Below are 13,618 nucleotides of genomic sequence, written 5' to 3'. Positions count from 1 at the left end.
CCAATATCTCTAAACATTCAGAAACTAATTCTGAAAGATTACATTTGGATCCTTAAAGAAAAGGAGTCAACAAAAATTGCTCACATAAATTTTGAATCAGGCTGTTAGAAAACATGAAATGCTTCCACTTGTCTCCATAGTTGTAAACCTTCATGATGAACTCCGCTCTAACGGAAACTTTTTCCTGAATTTTCCTGCAGTTGTAGTTTAAAAAATGTCTTCCCATATGCCAAAGAAACACAAAGCCTAATTAATTGCAAACTATCAATGGAAGTCTAGCCATCCTGCATTGTTCCAGCTAAGAACTTATGAGCTCACTAATGAAATCTAAAAATACTCCTGATTGAATGGCGATACACACGTTTTCACTAAATACCGCGACACGCAACTTTGCATGGCACACATAATGTGTTCATACTGAATAGATGACATAGCTTCCATAAGAATTAATAGCAATGGAAAAAGACAACTTATACAGACCCACAGAATATAATCACTACATTGTTCGTTAATCCCTGCCACCACTGTTAACTCTATTCCAGAAAGTCTCAAGAGGAAGCAAGATACAGCAGCAAAGGCTGAGGAACGTCCAGCTGCAAGGGGGTGGGAGGGAAAGGAAGCAGACTGATTAGTTGAAGAGATTTATTGTATGCACATATTCTATGTTAAAATTCATTATCTACAACAACAAATTTTTTGGAGTCATTTAACTGTTCTCAATTCAAATACAGGAAAATGCTATCGGGCTAACGTGTGTTTGTTCAGCACGAAACCCTTTCTTTAAAGCATAAAATGAGGTTGTGAAAAGCCAAGACTTTCACAGAATTATCATACAATTATTTCAATAAAGTGAGAAGGACCTCCTGATGATTTTCGAATGTGACAGGATGACTTCTAAGTCCATATGAGCACCAGAGAAAAACAAAAAGTTTAACAATTAAAAAAAAAAGGCAGCATTCTCTCCCTCTTTCAAGACATTATTATACTGCTTTCTTCAATTTAGCTGGCATATTTCATTCTCTAGGCAACAATACTTCCTGAATTTCCTCTCAAATACACCACAAATGCAGCCAAAGCATCCTGAAGCATAGTTCCTTATTCTAGTTGCTGTATTTTAGTGGCCTTTGACACAGGCAGAGTCTACATACAACCAATTCTGCAAAAGACAACTGGCATTAGGCATTCTACAATTTAAGATCGCAACACCTATTGTTCAGAAGAACTTTGAATACCATTCTTGCAAAACAAAATGAAGCAATACTGATAATTTAATCACTACAATGTTGGGAAAAAAAAATTATTTACATGTATTAATTTCATGTATAATATTGTATTTAAAAATAAGATAAAACACAGGGGTGCTCAGGACAGGAATCAATCTCAACAAAGCCCAAACATAGCTATGCAATATATGACACCCAGTGCAGTAACACAGCAAAATGAATGTCGTAATTTGCTTAATTAAAAAGAAGAAATAAATGCCATATAGAAAAAGAAATTTGGTTGCAGGTTTACAAAACGTGCTGTTAGTCACCATGTTGATAATCACCACGTTGACAGTCACCAGTCAACCATGTAAATTCGGTGACCATACAAACAAAACCAACTGTTACTGCCATTTACCCATGGAGTGCAGCAATCCTACCAAAGGAACAAAACTTCCTCATTCTTAACATTGACACTGGTGAGCAAGTACAAGAACTCCAAAGATTGTTACATCTTACATAGCTGCATGGACAGCGTAGGGATTTCTACATTGCAATTGATTTGCTTCAGAAGTATTGTGCCTTCAAAGCATAACATTTTGTCCACATTTCACTTCCACTTTGAAGTCACAGATCAGCTCCTACTAGTTCAGGAAGGAAAATAAATTGTTATGTTCTAGCACGGTGGGGTGAAATGCCAGGTTGTCCAGCAAGCCAGCAGGCTCACCACAAATCTTCTTTTTTCTTTTTTTTTCCTCCTTTTTTTTTTTTAAATAAAAGAATTAGTAAGGTGTATACACTAATATTTTCCAAAATTATGATATAGACTGTGGTTATGTTTTAAAATTCCTCTATCGCTAATAATATAATATTTCAAGCTAGTTCTTCCAGTCAATTAGGACTTATTTGTATACTATTGTTATTAAACTTATTACTTTGACTAGCATAATTACAAAGTGATTGAGTAACTACATTCAAAATTAAAGACTCGGTGGCAGTAACAGAATTCTTAAGTTTAGTAGCCATTTGATGGGACTCCACTTGCAAATTTAGTGTGGAAGGAAGATCTGAAAAGCAGGCAGAAACCCAACAGCCACGGCAGTTCTACCTTGCATCACTGGTCCCACGTAACTCACATACAGGATGGTTGGCTCAATTATAAAGAAACTCAAGAAATTTGATCTTTTTAACAAAGAAAAAAAGAAACAGAAATTGTTTTGAAAGAATAAAGGATGCATTATTTTGGTCATCCTTAAGTATTCTCACATTCCGTGTACCTACTGTATTTCTCACTCATTTTGTTTAATCTGGATCCAAACCATCATCTACATAGTTGGAAGCACAAAATATACCAAAGGGAAGCTGAACTCTGAAGAAAAATATTAGGCTTCTCGCTTCCTTAAATACTTGGGCTCTGTAAAACAAAGACTAGTGAAACACAGCATAAATGAAGTTAGCAAAATCAAAACTGTTCAATGAACATTGTAGAACTCATTACATATTGTACCAATACTTTAAAGACAGTAAAGGATTTTGTTTCAATTAAATCTTGTACTAGGAGTGATAAATTGATACCTTCTTCCGAAAGTAATCTAAAAGTATGGCTACCTTCCCATTCCATTCAGGCAACTTCACTTCTTTAAAAAAAAAAAAATCCTAGATGACTTAAGGTCTACAGCAAAATCTGAAGGCGTTTAAGTATTTCAGGATGGGATTTATGGCAGAGTTCTGAAATGGATACTCCTAGTTCCTGTTGCTTTTACTGGAATATTTTTATAGAGAGTCACTTTTTTCCCACCCTGCCCTTTTCCTTTACTAAATTTCTACACAATAACTTAGATTTGACCATCACCGGACATCTGAACAACAATAAAAAAAGTTACAGCTGGATCCTGTATTAGTCCCAGCTGCATAGGATCTCTGGCTGCGTTCACAAAACAAGAAAGCCAATAGGAAAACAGTAGGAGAATTTCTTTTAGCAGCTTAACTTTGAATAAATTGCTTTTCCATATGCTACTACAACAAACTATTTTACTACTCGATGCAAACTGAAATTATTCTTCCTATTTTTCATCCCCTTTTCTAAAAAAAAAAAAAATCCTACTACAAAAACCTTTACTACAAAATGCCAGAAAATAATCATCTCCATATGGTCTTTCAAGTCTAACATACCACAATGGATGTATCTGCCAAGTCCACCCACCCACAGGCTCCATAAACTTTAGAGTATTATTTGTATTTAATTTGGATTACCAATTTCACCCAACCTTTCCCCTTCATAATACGTTTCTTTTTCATGCTTGCAACACAGGTAGAAAATACAAAAGGAAAATGAGTTTTCAGCAATCAAGAACAATGACGTAACGTGTACTCTCTACACTTATCACTGAATTCATAGTGGAAGGACTTAAGCTAGCCTTCTTTTTATGTTTGCACTTATAAAATATCACCTAATCTTTTAAAACATTCATGTGAGACTATGTCATTTATTGGTACAAAACCAAGACTAAACACTGCAGTCCTTCCAACTACAGTGCAGAAAACGAGGGTGAAGAAAGATGTATTTTGATTTCAAAAACGCTGGGGGGGAAGTTTCCTCTCAGATATTTAAAAAAAGAAAGTTACTATATTTAATGCACAAAAATGCACTTCCTATAGCCAAAAAAAAAATAAAAATCAACACCATATGCTCCATTTATCTGTCCTGAGCACACCACCTCCAGCAAACTGCAGTGTCACAGGCTTCCCAAAAAGGCTGACCTCACGTCACACACAGGAGTTGGACTTGAGAACCAGGCTGAGATTCCCAGCCCGCAAAATTCACCAGCATCAGCTACGCTAAGAAACAGCAAACCAGTCATGTACCTGAAAGCCTTTAATCTCTCCCTTCTGTGGCTGGAATCATTCTCATAGACACAACAGTCATTTCTCTAACTTTGCATCCGACTAACCTTGGCTTCCAGTTTCAAATTCCACTTCAGAAACAGTTTCCATACAAACTGCAATTCAGGAGTAGCAGCACAAGGAAAAAAACACACAGATATTCTCCTTGTCCCCAGAGGAATGCTGGATTCTCCTTTAGAAGTGTTGCAGGTACAGAAAGTAATAATCTGAGTAACTAGAAGGGCGGTACAATAGGTCAGAACTGACTTGCAGAAGAGCAGGTTAAAACAAAAATTTACTTTTGAGACTATAAACATACACTTCCATAACATGACGTGCCCATGAATGCGTTACGTGACGGATACCACATCCAGAATGAGTCCTCCCCAGTTAGCATGCACCAGGGTTACGCCACGGTTTCCTCCAGGCTGAGCGAGGCTCCTGACGGCACGCTCCCCAAACACCGAGTGCTTGGTTTGGGCATGGCCCAGGCAGGATCCTTTCAGTCAAAGGGAAAACCACACAGAAAGGAAAGAAAGAGAACCAAAAATGTAGAAAAACAAAACAGGGAGAACCCCCAAAAAGATGCACAGACACACGTTTACCTACCCCAAGCAATCAAGTCCATAGATCTGCGAGGGATCACCAGCCAGCACGGCCTGTACACGGGAGCTCCTCTGTAGGCTACCCTGAGGAGCTGAACACGTACAAGCACAAGAAAGGGGGCAGGTCCCTGGGGGCTTCTCAAGAAGGGCTCAAGGCTGCCCTACATAGGACCAAGCCCCTAGCCTGAAGTTGGGAGGATTTTCATGGTCAGAAAATGCATTTAACTTGCAAGGTTCCTCCCAAGGAAGGGTGTTGCTCCGTACCAGAGCCACCAGCGCTTCTTGAAGCCACTTGGTTTAACCTCCACTTCTTGGGAAAGCCTTCCCCCACAGCCCCCAGTTGTGAGATACAGCCACAAAAACATGCAGCAGTTTCACAAATTCAAAAATGGCATTTGCAAGTGGTCAAAGTTGTACTCGGGGAGAGTACACAGCCTGGTGGGAAAATTCCTCTTCAGTCGATTTGAATGACGAGGCAGGAAGTTCATTAGTCCATGCTTACATGAGCGAGAATAAAAGAAAAAAAGTACTCAAAATCTGACTACTGAATATAAGAAATGCTACTTTACACGACAATAATCCCTTATTTTGTAATATGCGGCTACAAATGCCCCTTTTGCCTATTCCCCTCTCTTGTGCATGCCTCATGAGGCAACAGGACCCGTTCGGGTCAGAAGTTGACCCTCCAGACAACGTTGCTTATGAGCTAAACAAAGATCTTATTAAGGGACACGATATTTACAATATATGAAAGCAAAAATGTAACAGCAAATAAAGACTTCTGAAAACTTGGGAATCGAGCAGGAAAACAACCTGAATGGTATTTAGCACTCCGAATCAGACAGTACGAACACACATCTCCATGCTGGAAGTTACACTGCCTATTAATGAGGCACTTGTATAAAAACGGAGAGGTGACTCACTAAATGATTACATCTCACTGTGCCTTTCACAGAAAGCAGCAAGAGGCAGTTTCCCCTGCTTGCACATGCCAATTTTTTCAGCCTTTTTTTTGTGTTTGCATGTGTGTGAGAACAGGAGAGAGACGGGATACATTCCTTTTCCTCCCCATCTACTCCTTCTGCCAAACGACGTCTTGCGTACCACTCAATTTCAATGTAATTTGACTGAAGGGTGGATATTACAAGCCTTGAGAGAACTGGTAACTGGCTAGGGGAGACACCAACATGAATTCCCACAGTTGCTGCTCAGCCGCTCCTGCACCCTGAGAGGCAGCAGACAGCGAGCGAATTTGCAGACGCGCTCTACGTGGCCACCCCGCGCGAGCCCTGCTCCGAACCAGCTGCAGAAAATCACATTATTATGCAGATAAATGCATGGGGAACGAGGCCAGAAATAGAATACCATGAGGAGGAGATGCATGGTATGTCACTGGAGACATGAAAAAGATTCAGGACTCCTAGGGGAGAAGGCAAAGCTTTAGAGATACCAGACCATTTCCATAGACTTGGGTTTCATCATTTTCATACAGCTTGCTTGTTTTGTTCAAAAAGTTCAAGGTATTTCACCTAAAAATCAACAACTGTTTTCTCCTTTGGTATTAAGGACCCACAGCAGCTCCTCACAATCCAACCGGGCTGCTAGACCCGATAGGGAAAGCCAGATGTGAACTCAGATTCAATCATCACAAACAAACTTACCTCCAAATCTTGTTTTAAACAGAATTTTCTTACGAAATTCTATAGCATTATTAATCAATAGTCTCACAGTAAAATCTATCCTTCACAAATCTTCCGTACTCCTGGCATAAGCTATTTCTTTTTATAATAAACAGAGCGTCTGAAAATGAGGCTAATTAGTAAAACCATGCCAAGAAGTCCAACCTATTGAAAAATTAGATCAAAGATCTCCAGTACTTCATGTCCTGGTTGAGATTTCCCAAGCTTCCAGCGTGCTACATTTCCTGTTAAACTCCATGAGATCCTACTGAATTTGTCAAAGAAATGTTTGTTTGTTTTCTGGGAAATATTAGATAACGTCTGTATTTGCCTTTTTGCACGTCAACTTATATTGGAAAAGCTACCCACTTATATCCCACCTACGTGTAAGTAGATAGCAGAACTTCAACAGAGTTGTGGAAGCAGCTATGTATCGTTGTTTGTTTAATAAAAACTTTATAATACTGAATAATGGGCTTAAAGAACTTCAGAAAGTAATGAAATAAATGTGACACAGATGTTCACCAAAAAAAAAGAACAAGAATGTTTTTACTTCATAGCAACGAAATAGGTCAAGCCATTTCCTTCTTCAGGCAAATCTCAGAGGACCACAAAACACATGGTTTTTTAGTGGATTTTGTGTGTCTATCCCACTAAAAGGAAACACTGTTGTCCAAAAAATTTGCAATACTAAGTTTTCCCATGAAATTGTTGGAATTAAAAGAAGGAAGTCATATGCAATTAAAAACAATTTGCTAGATGCTGAAGTTATACAAATGGTATATAATTAAACCCACTTTTACTATCTAAGTTGCATACCTTTCCTCTACAACACACTGCTTTAAACGAATGCGCAGTGAAGAATTCAGAAACACCACTCATGGCTGTTCACATGAAGTTTTCTTTGCCTCTATGAATATTAAAGTAAAATATCACGAGTTCTTCACCTCCACGGGATTGCGGCCCTACAGCCCTGCAAGCTGACAAGCTTTCCCAGCAGACTCGCTGCTAAGGGCTTAATTTTATCCTCAGTGAAAGAAACCCCTGGTCAATGTGTCCAAACTCTTCGCTAAAATGAATGCAATCTTTCGGTACCTGCTTAAATACTCACAAACTACAGGAAGACAAAGCGAGGCAGACAACCTTAACTACCACTTTGCCTTAAAAATGTGGAAATAATTCCCACAGACAGCTTCAGTCACCATGAGACACTACCCCACATGCTGCCTAGCCCCATGCAGAAGTGTGCAGAAAGCGTAGTGTGGGATCCCATAACCAGATTAAATTTATTCGTACACTCAAACAGGAAAACAAATATTGCATAGGAACATGCAACTTATTTCCTAACTTCAGGAGCAAGATTGCAAAAGCGTTCAAAAGGTTTTGCATTGCCTTTTTAAATGTCTTTTTCGTACAACTTTTCTATGGACTTCTTAAAGAAAGAAAGAATAAATTCTAACATCTGATTATTTCCTTGTCAATAGCCACTCGGGATGTCGGTGTGCACCCATGGACACTAAGAAAGGCAGTGGGAGGAAACAACACTAACAGCTCTGGTTTAGACTCATTAAACTTAAGATGACAATTATGCAATCTTAAGATCTTAAACAAGGCAGCATTTTAGCTGGGACAGACGGCACTGGATCCAGAGCAGACAGTGTATGCTGCAAGTCATCCCTTTAAACTCAATAGTCTGATTTCTATTTGCAAATTTGATTGTTCAGAACAAGGAATAGGGAGGAAGACCATTAAGGCAAGCACAGGATCCTGCAAATCTTCACAAAAATTTGGAAGCAGAAAGACGATCTTCCATATGAAAAAGCGATTAACAAGATCGGAGGGGAGTGAGGAGACAACAGCGAAAGAAGCCAAGAAAGAGCAAGATTTCAAAAAGAAAAGTATAGTAAACAGTACTAGAGGCAGCTGGCGGGACAAAGAGGAGGAAGGGAATGTACTGAGTACAAGGGGTCAGGACAAGTGTGGAAAGGACCCAGGATGAACCTGGAGGAGATGCTCTTCAGACGGCGACTGCAAACAGCTCATTCGATGACTTTCAACATGAAAAGAAGATGGGGCAGTAGTTCAACATGAAAATGGGGCCGAAGACGGGGTGTAAAAAGAAACAGACCAAAGCATGTTTGCACTGGGAGGGAAAGGAAGCAAGCAAAAGATAGCAGCAGATAAGATGGAGCTACAGTATAAGTGAAACAGTTTAAAGCTCTTAAGGCAATAGATCAAACTTTTCTATAGTGCAAGCAAGGGAGAGACACAGGTGGAAAAGACGGCAAGCAGAAGAAACTGCAGGACAGACACACCTTATTTCATCAGTTTTCCCTTGGAAAGTGTTCAAAATCCTATGAAGAAAGAAGGGGAGGCAATAAACATGATGAGACTGAAAGATTTGATGTGAACCGCAGGACGTACCTTGGAAAACCCTGTGCCGCCTCGAGACGTGCAGCCCCTCAACTGGTAAAAGCTTTTATGGAACCATTGCTATTAAAAGACTGCAATATCCATCTCGTAACAGCAGCACATGGGGAGCCCCCTTTCACGTGGCTATTACCGTGATTCCCAGACACCGTTCTGCAGAGAACACTCTGTTCCTCTCAGTAAATCCTACAGGTGTTTTTTTTTTTTTTTCCTAGATGTAGTAATACACACAGATGCTATGTTATAGGCATGCTGTTCCACTAAAATCCACGCCATGCTTATATAGCTGTGCACCAGACACCAAATACTACTTAACAATTTGTCAAGTTTGGCAACCTCTGGAAACTTTGTCAGCAAAAATTTAATGTTTTCTTCCAAGGCACAGCTAAGAATATTGAATGCTAGGCTCAGAAAAAAATTCATGTGTTATTGCAATTAAGATGCCCACTTTCTGATAGCATTATAAATAACTATTATTCATAATTACATTGTAAGTATTAATATGTTTGGAGCTCAAAATTAAGATCCTATTGAACCAACAGGTAGCCTCTATAAATGTGAAGTAGGTTGAGCATGGAGAACTATTTATTTAAGCAAAAAGCGACTTAATGTGAAGCACTGTTGGCTAACAGAAGACATTTATGTTTAATTTTGTGCTGTATCCCCAGATCTGCTCTTTTTCCTCTTCCTAGAATCCCTACATGTTGTTAGTCTAACGCTCAGGTGCATTTTTATACTCTTGGCACTTCCCCAGTGTTATTTAAAGCTACAAGCCTTCCTCCAAAGAACTTCTCGGACAACTTTTTAAAACCACCAGTACAAATTACCCATTTTGATGAGTCTGGAGTGAAACATGTTTAACATTCTTCTATGCTAAATAAATTCTTTATTTCATGAGTTTCTTTTAGTATAAACAAAACATGCAGATTTAGTCTCAAATGCAGAGCAAATATCTAGAACCATGCGCAGGCCACATGGATTCTTCTGTCTGTAACATCTACCTTTGAAAGACACAACAATGCACAAAAAACAAAGCAACAATAACAAAAAAAACCAGAACCAGTCCAGAGGTTACTGCCTGAAATTTAAATAGATATCTATATATATATGAAAATCATTTTTAAAAACATTTTTTCTAAGAAGAAAATGTTTTTTCTTACATTTAACAGATTTTGCCTATAAATGTGTAACCGCTTTGCCATGCAGAAGAACAGAAATCATCTTGCTAAATTTGGTTTGGCAGCAAATCTATTCTTCTGAGTCTTCTGCAAGACGATCTGGTCTCTTGGTCTAGTTCCTCATGAGCGCCTCTCTGCATAATAGAAATCAAAGTGCTACCTGGCACCATCGCTGCAAGTTGGGCCAACTAGCACAGCCTGGCAACTGAACTGCTCTAACCCCCCCAAAAAAGCTTCACAATTTGGGAATAAAGAACAGAGTTTGGGGAACAGTATGGAAACTTCACTGTCACAATCAGTACTGTATTTTTTCATGTTTGCTAAGTAGAAACAAGATTTTAACCTTTTTGCACGTCTGTTTAGAACCCTTCATGGAGATAGGCTCAAAACAAGCAGACACACACAAGTCACTACGTACTTCATTGTGTAGGTTCTTCCAGGCAGACCAGCACCGAGTTGGATTTGGGTGACGACGAAGCAACTGCACAACTCAACTCAAATCCAGGGAAACTAAGAAGAGTACTATTCCGGCCTGCCTTCTACACACCTGCTGCAATATTCAATGTAAAGATCTCGGTTCAATGGTACCACCCCTATGTAACAGTAAGCATGTTAGAAAAGCCTCAGTCAGATCACAAAACATGTGATTTTAAACCAAGCGAGGAGAGGGAGGGGGAGAAATTTCCTGGATCAAGTGAACCACAGAGATATTTTAATCAGAACACAAAAGAAGGCTGAGACAAACACCAACTGACTCGGATCATATCACATCAATAATCCACGCACACAGCCTCCACTGAAATCAATGGGAGGTTTGTGTATAAATGGCTTGCATAAAATAAATGCATGCCTCCATTTAGACTCCAGAGAAGAGAGAAAACACTGAGAACAATTCCCGTAATTAACATTTCTCTTCTGTCAAGTGTTTCTAAAATAATAAATCCTAGCTTTACATAGCTCCGCTGTCATTCACAGTTTTTACAGGAGGTGGCAAAATAAGTGACCCCATTTGACAACTAAGGGAACTGAAGCATCAGATGCAAATTATACAGAAGAGCAGGGCAGCAGGCAGAACTGAACTGGGAATAGCAGTTTACCTTCTGAATCACAGTGTAATGTCCTAGATATTTAGATGCTTATCTAGATCAAGTCTCTAATTAGGGTGATACCGTGCAGTCCTCAAATAATTGTGCACACTTCCTAAAGTACCTGTGCACATCGATAAGCTCAGCTTTATGAGGCTGCCGGTCAATCGTGAATTTTTGAGCACTGGAGGTGTCCTGCAGAGGTTCAAATGCTGGGCAGCCCTGCTCAGACGCCCTTGGCAGCCCACGGCTCTCAGTACTTAGTGGCACTAAAGCATTTTAAAATTGGTTATCAAATCAACACTTTTCACATGCTTTCTATTGTTTAGAAAGAAGAAAAAAATGACTCTTAATTCAAAACAATTCATTAGCTGGAAATGATCTAACTAATCCTGGTGTTCCAAACCGACTGTGTTCCGTAAGAAAAAGCCAGACAGGATCTCTAGTCAGGAAAAAAGTTCAGTACTCACAAGAAATTAGTGTAAAACATTAAGTACTGGTTGAAAAAAAAAATACAGTCTAATTAGTCTACGATTGTTTTACAACAAAGCCAAGTAGGAACATAAACTATTCTGTTCTGACAAAAAAGCAACATGTTTATTAGTGATATAAAGTTATAAATAATAGTTTCATTTGCACTCTACATGAGAATCTGATGTCTTCATCCACAAAACCAGCCTTCAGAGCAATAAAGACCAGCTCCGCCTGAGCTTCCATCTTTTTCCTCCTGTGAAAATGCAACTCTGAAACACTTAACACTTTCTGAAAGGTGATTCTCGATTCAGCAATAGGTCCACTTGCTAGTCTAAGCCTTGCACGTGAGCAGGTACTACTACATTACACAGGGCTCGTGCCGACAGCAGGCACGGTCATCTCCCTTTACTACAGATGCAAGCCCATAATGCTGTGAAAACTTATTTTGAGTTGAGTGAATTTTCTGGCCTTTACAATTACAGTGTTCAATTGTTCCCAATGACATTTTTTAAAGGAAGACTGTCTTGTTTTGTTATTTGGTTTCCTTTTTCAGATTTTTTTTAAAGACTTGAGCCCAACACTAACCAAGGGACAGAGGTGCCTGCTAAGAAATGGCCATGCTTACAGACGACTCCTTGAATTATTTTTCTGATTCATCACAGACTTTTTTTTCCAAGTTGTCAAAACAAACACCACACCCACTTGATTTCCGAGTTCTGGGTAATTATATTTAGAATTAGCAATCACCGTGTAACTATTAATCATACAAGGCTTAGCCATTATTTTACCTATCTAAAATAAAGCAACACGTTCAAACGCGGGTGGTTTAGTGCTTTATTCAGGAGAGATCCCCACCACTCTGCACTCCAAACCATGCCACTGATGCAGACAGCCAGAGTCGCAGCAACAGCAGTGAATATAGGGCACAGCATTGAGCCAGTGCCTCTGCCCCAGGGCAGGACCGGCTGCTCCTCAGCACCATTATCACTGGCGGCACCCAAGAGCCGAGTGCTTCAGACACAAGCTTTACAAACGCGCTCACACCACGAAAATCACACGAGGAGAGCGGGCTGCAGAGCTGCAGATCCTGGAAGCCGGACGGTACACAACCCCGTCTCCCAACGATTAAGAATTGAGACTAAAAAAGCTCCCCCAGGACGCGAGCCCTGACTTTCTGAAGGCAGGCTTTGGGAGCACTCACACCGCTGCCTTCAGGCTCGGTTCACCTTGTTCAAACTGGCCGAACCACTCCGTGATTATCACCGAGCCGCCACGAAGATGACACACACACACTCGCAGCAGCCCTCACAGAACATAATTACCCTTTTCACCGCCCGCTGCCAGCCGCGTACTTTTCCCCCCTCCTCCCCAGCAGCTGCACCGGGGCAGCGCAGCGATGTCGCCGGGCGGGAGCGGAGCCAGGAGTGGGGCCGGCCCCCGGTGAGGGCCGGGGACACAGGGCCGCTGCCGCCGCCCTCCCCACTCCGTGCCCGGCTGCCGGAACCTCCGGCCCGACCCCGCCGGCCGTGGGGCTCCGAGCCAGCCCCCGGTGGGGCCGCCGAGCACAGGCGCCAGCCCCCGCGCCCGGCCGCGGTCCCCTTCCCCTCAGCGCCCGCGGAGCGGGACGGGGGAAACGTCCCGGGCTCGGGGCCCCCCGGCCACGAACGCGGGTGTCCCTCCGGCCCCCCCAGCGCCACTCACCGCCGCCACCCCCGCCGCCCTCTTCGTCCATGTTGGAGCCGCAGGCAGGGCGCTCCGCAACGGCCGCGGCTGAGGGAGGCCCGGGGCTCGCTCCACCCGCTTGGCGCCTTTCTCGGCGGCTGCTCTTCCTCCTCCTCCTCCTCCGCCTGCCCTGCCCCGTCCCTCTCCGCCCAGCCCTGCCTCAGCCCCGGCGGCAGCCACCGCCTCGGCCCAGCCGCCCGCCCCTCTCATGTGACGGGCGGCGGGGGGAAGGCAGGCCCGGCCGGCTCTCTGCCGCCGCCCCCCGCCGCCTCTCCCCCTCAGGGGGCGGCAGCTCGCCCGCCGTCCCCCCCCCGGGCCGAGGGGCCTCCCTCCTGCCTTCTCCACCTCTGGGTGTTC

General features: G+C 42.0%; 1 protein-coding gene across 3 annotated transcripts in view; it reads right to left on the bottom strand.

Annotated features, from left to right (window-relative positions):
- The window catches only part of CYTH3 (cytohesin 3), a 51,964-nt gene extending 38,590 nt beyond the window's left edge, over positions 1-13,374 (bottom strand). Inside the window, exon 1 of one of the 3 annotated variants that reach the window (XM_080556654.1) lies at positions 13,241-13,374. In XM_080556654.1, the coding sequence (XP_080412780.1) occupies positions 13,241-13,271 (31 nt within the window). In that variant the 5' untranslated portion in view covers positions 13,272-13,374. Of the gene's footprint in view, positions 1-4,697; positions 5,861-12,861; positions 12,899-13,240 lie in introns of those variants that run through there. The other 2 variants (XM_080556656.1, XM_080556655.1) reach the window with 2 other exon arrangements.
- Between the last annotated feature and the right edge of the window lie 244 nt (positions 13,375-13,618).

This window comes from Anser brachyrhynchus, assembly GCF_964034855.1.
Source record: "Anser brachyrhynchus genome assembly, chromosome: 15".
Classification (NCBI taxonomy): domain Eukaryota; kingdom Metazoa; phylum Chordata; class Aves; order Anseriformes; family Anatidae; genus Anser; species Anser brachyrhynchus.
This window is presented reverse-complemented; position numbering and strand designations above follow the sequence as displayed.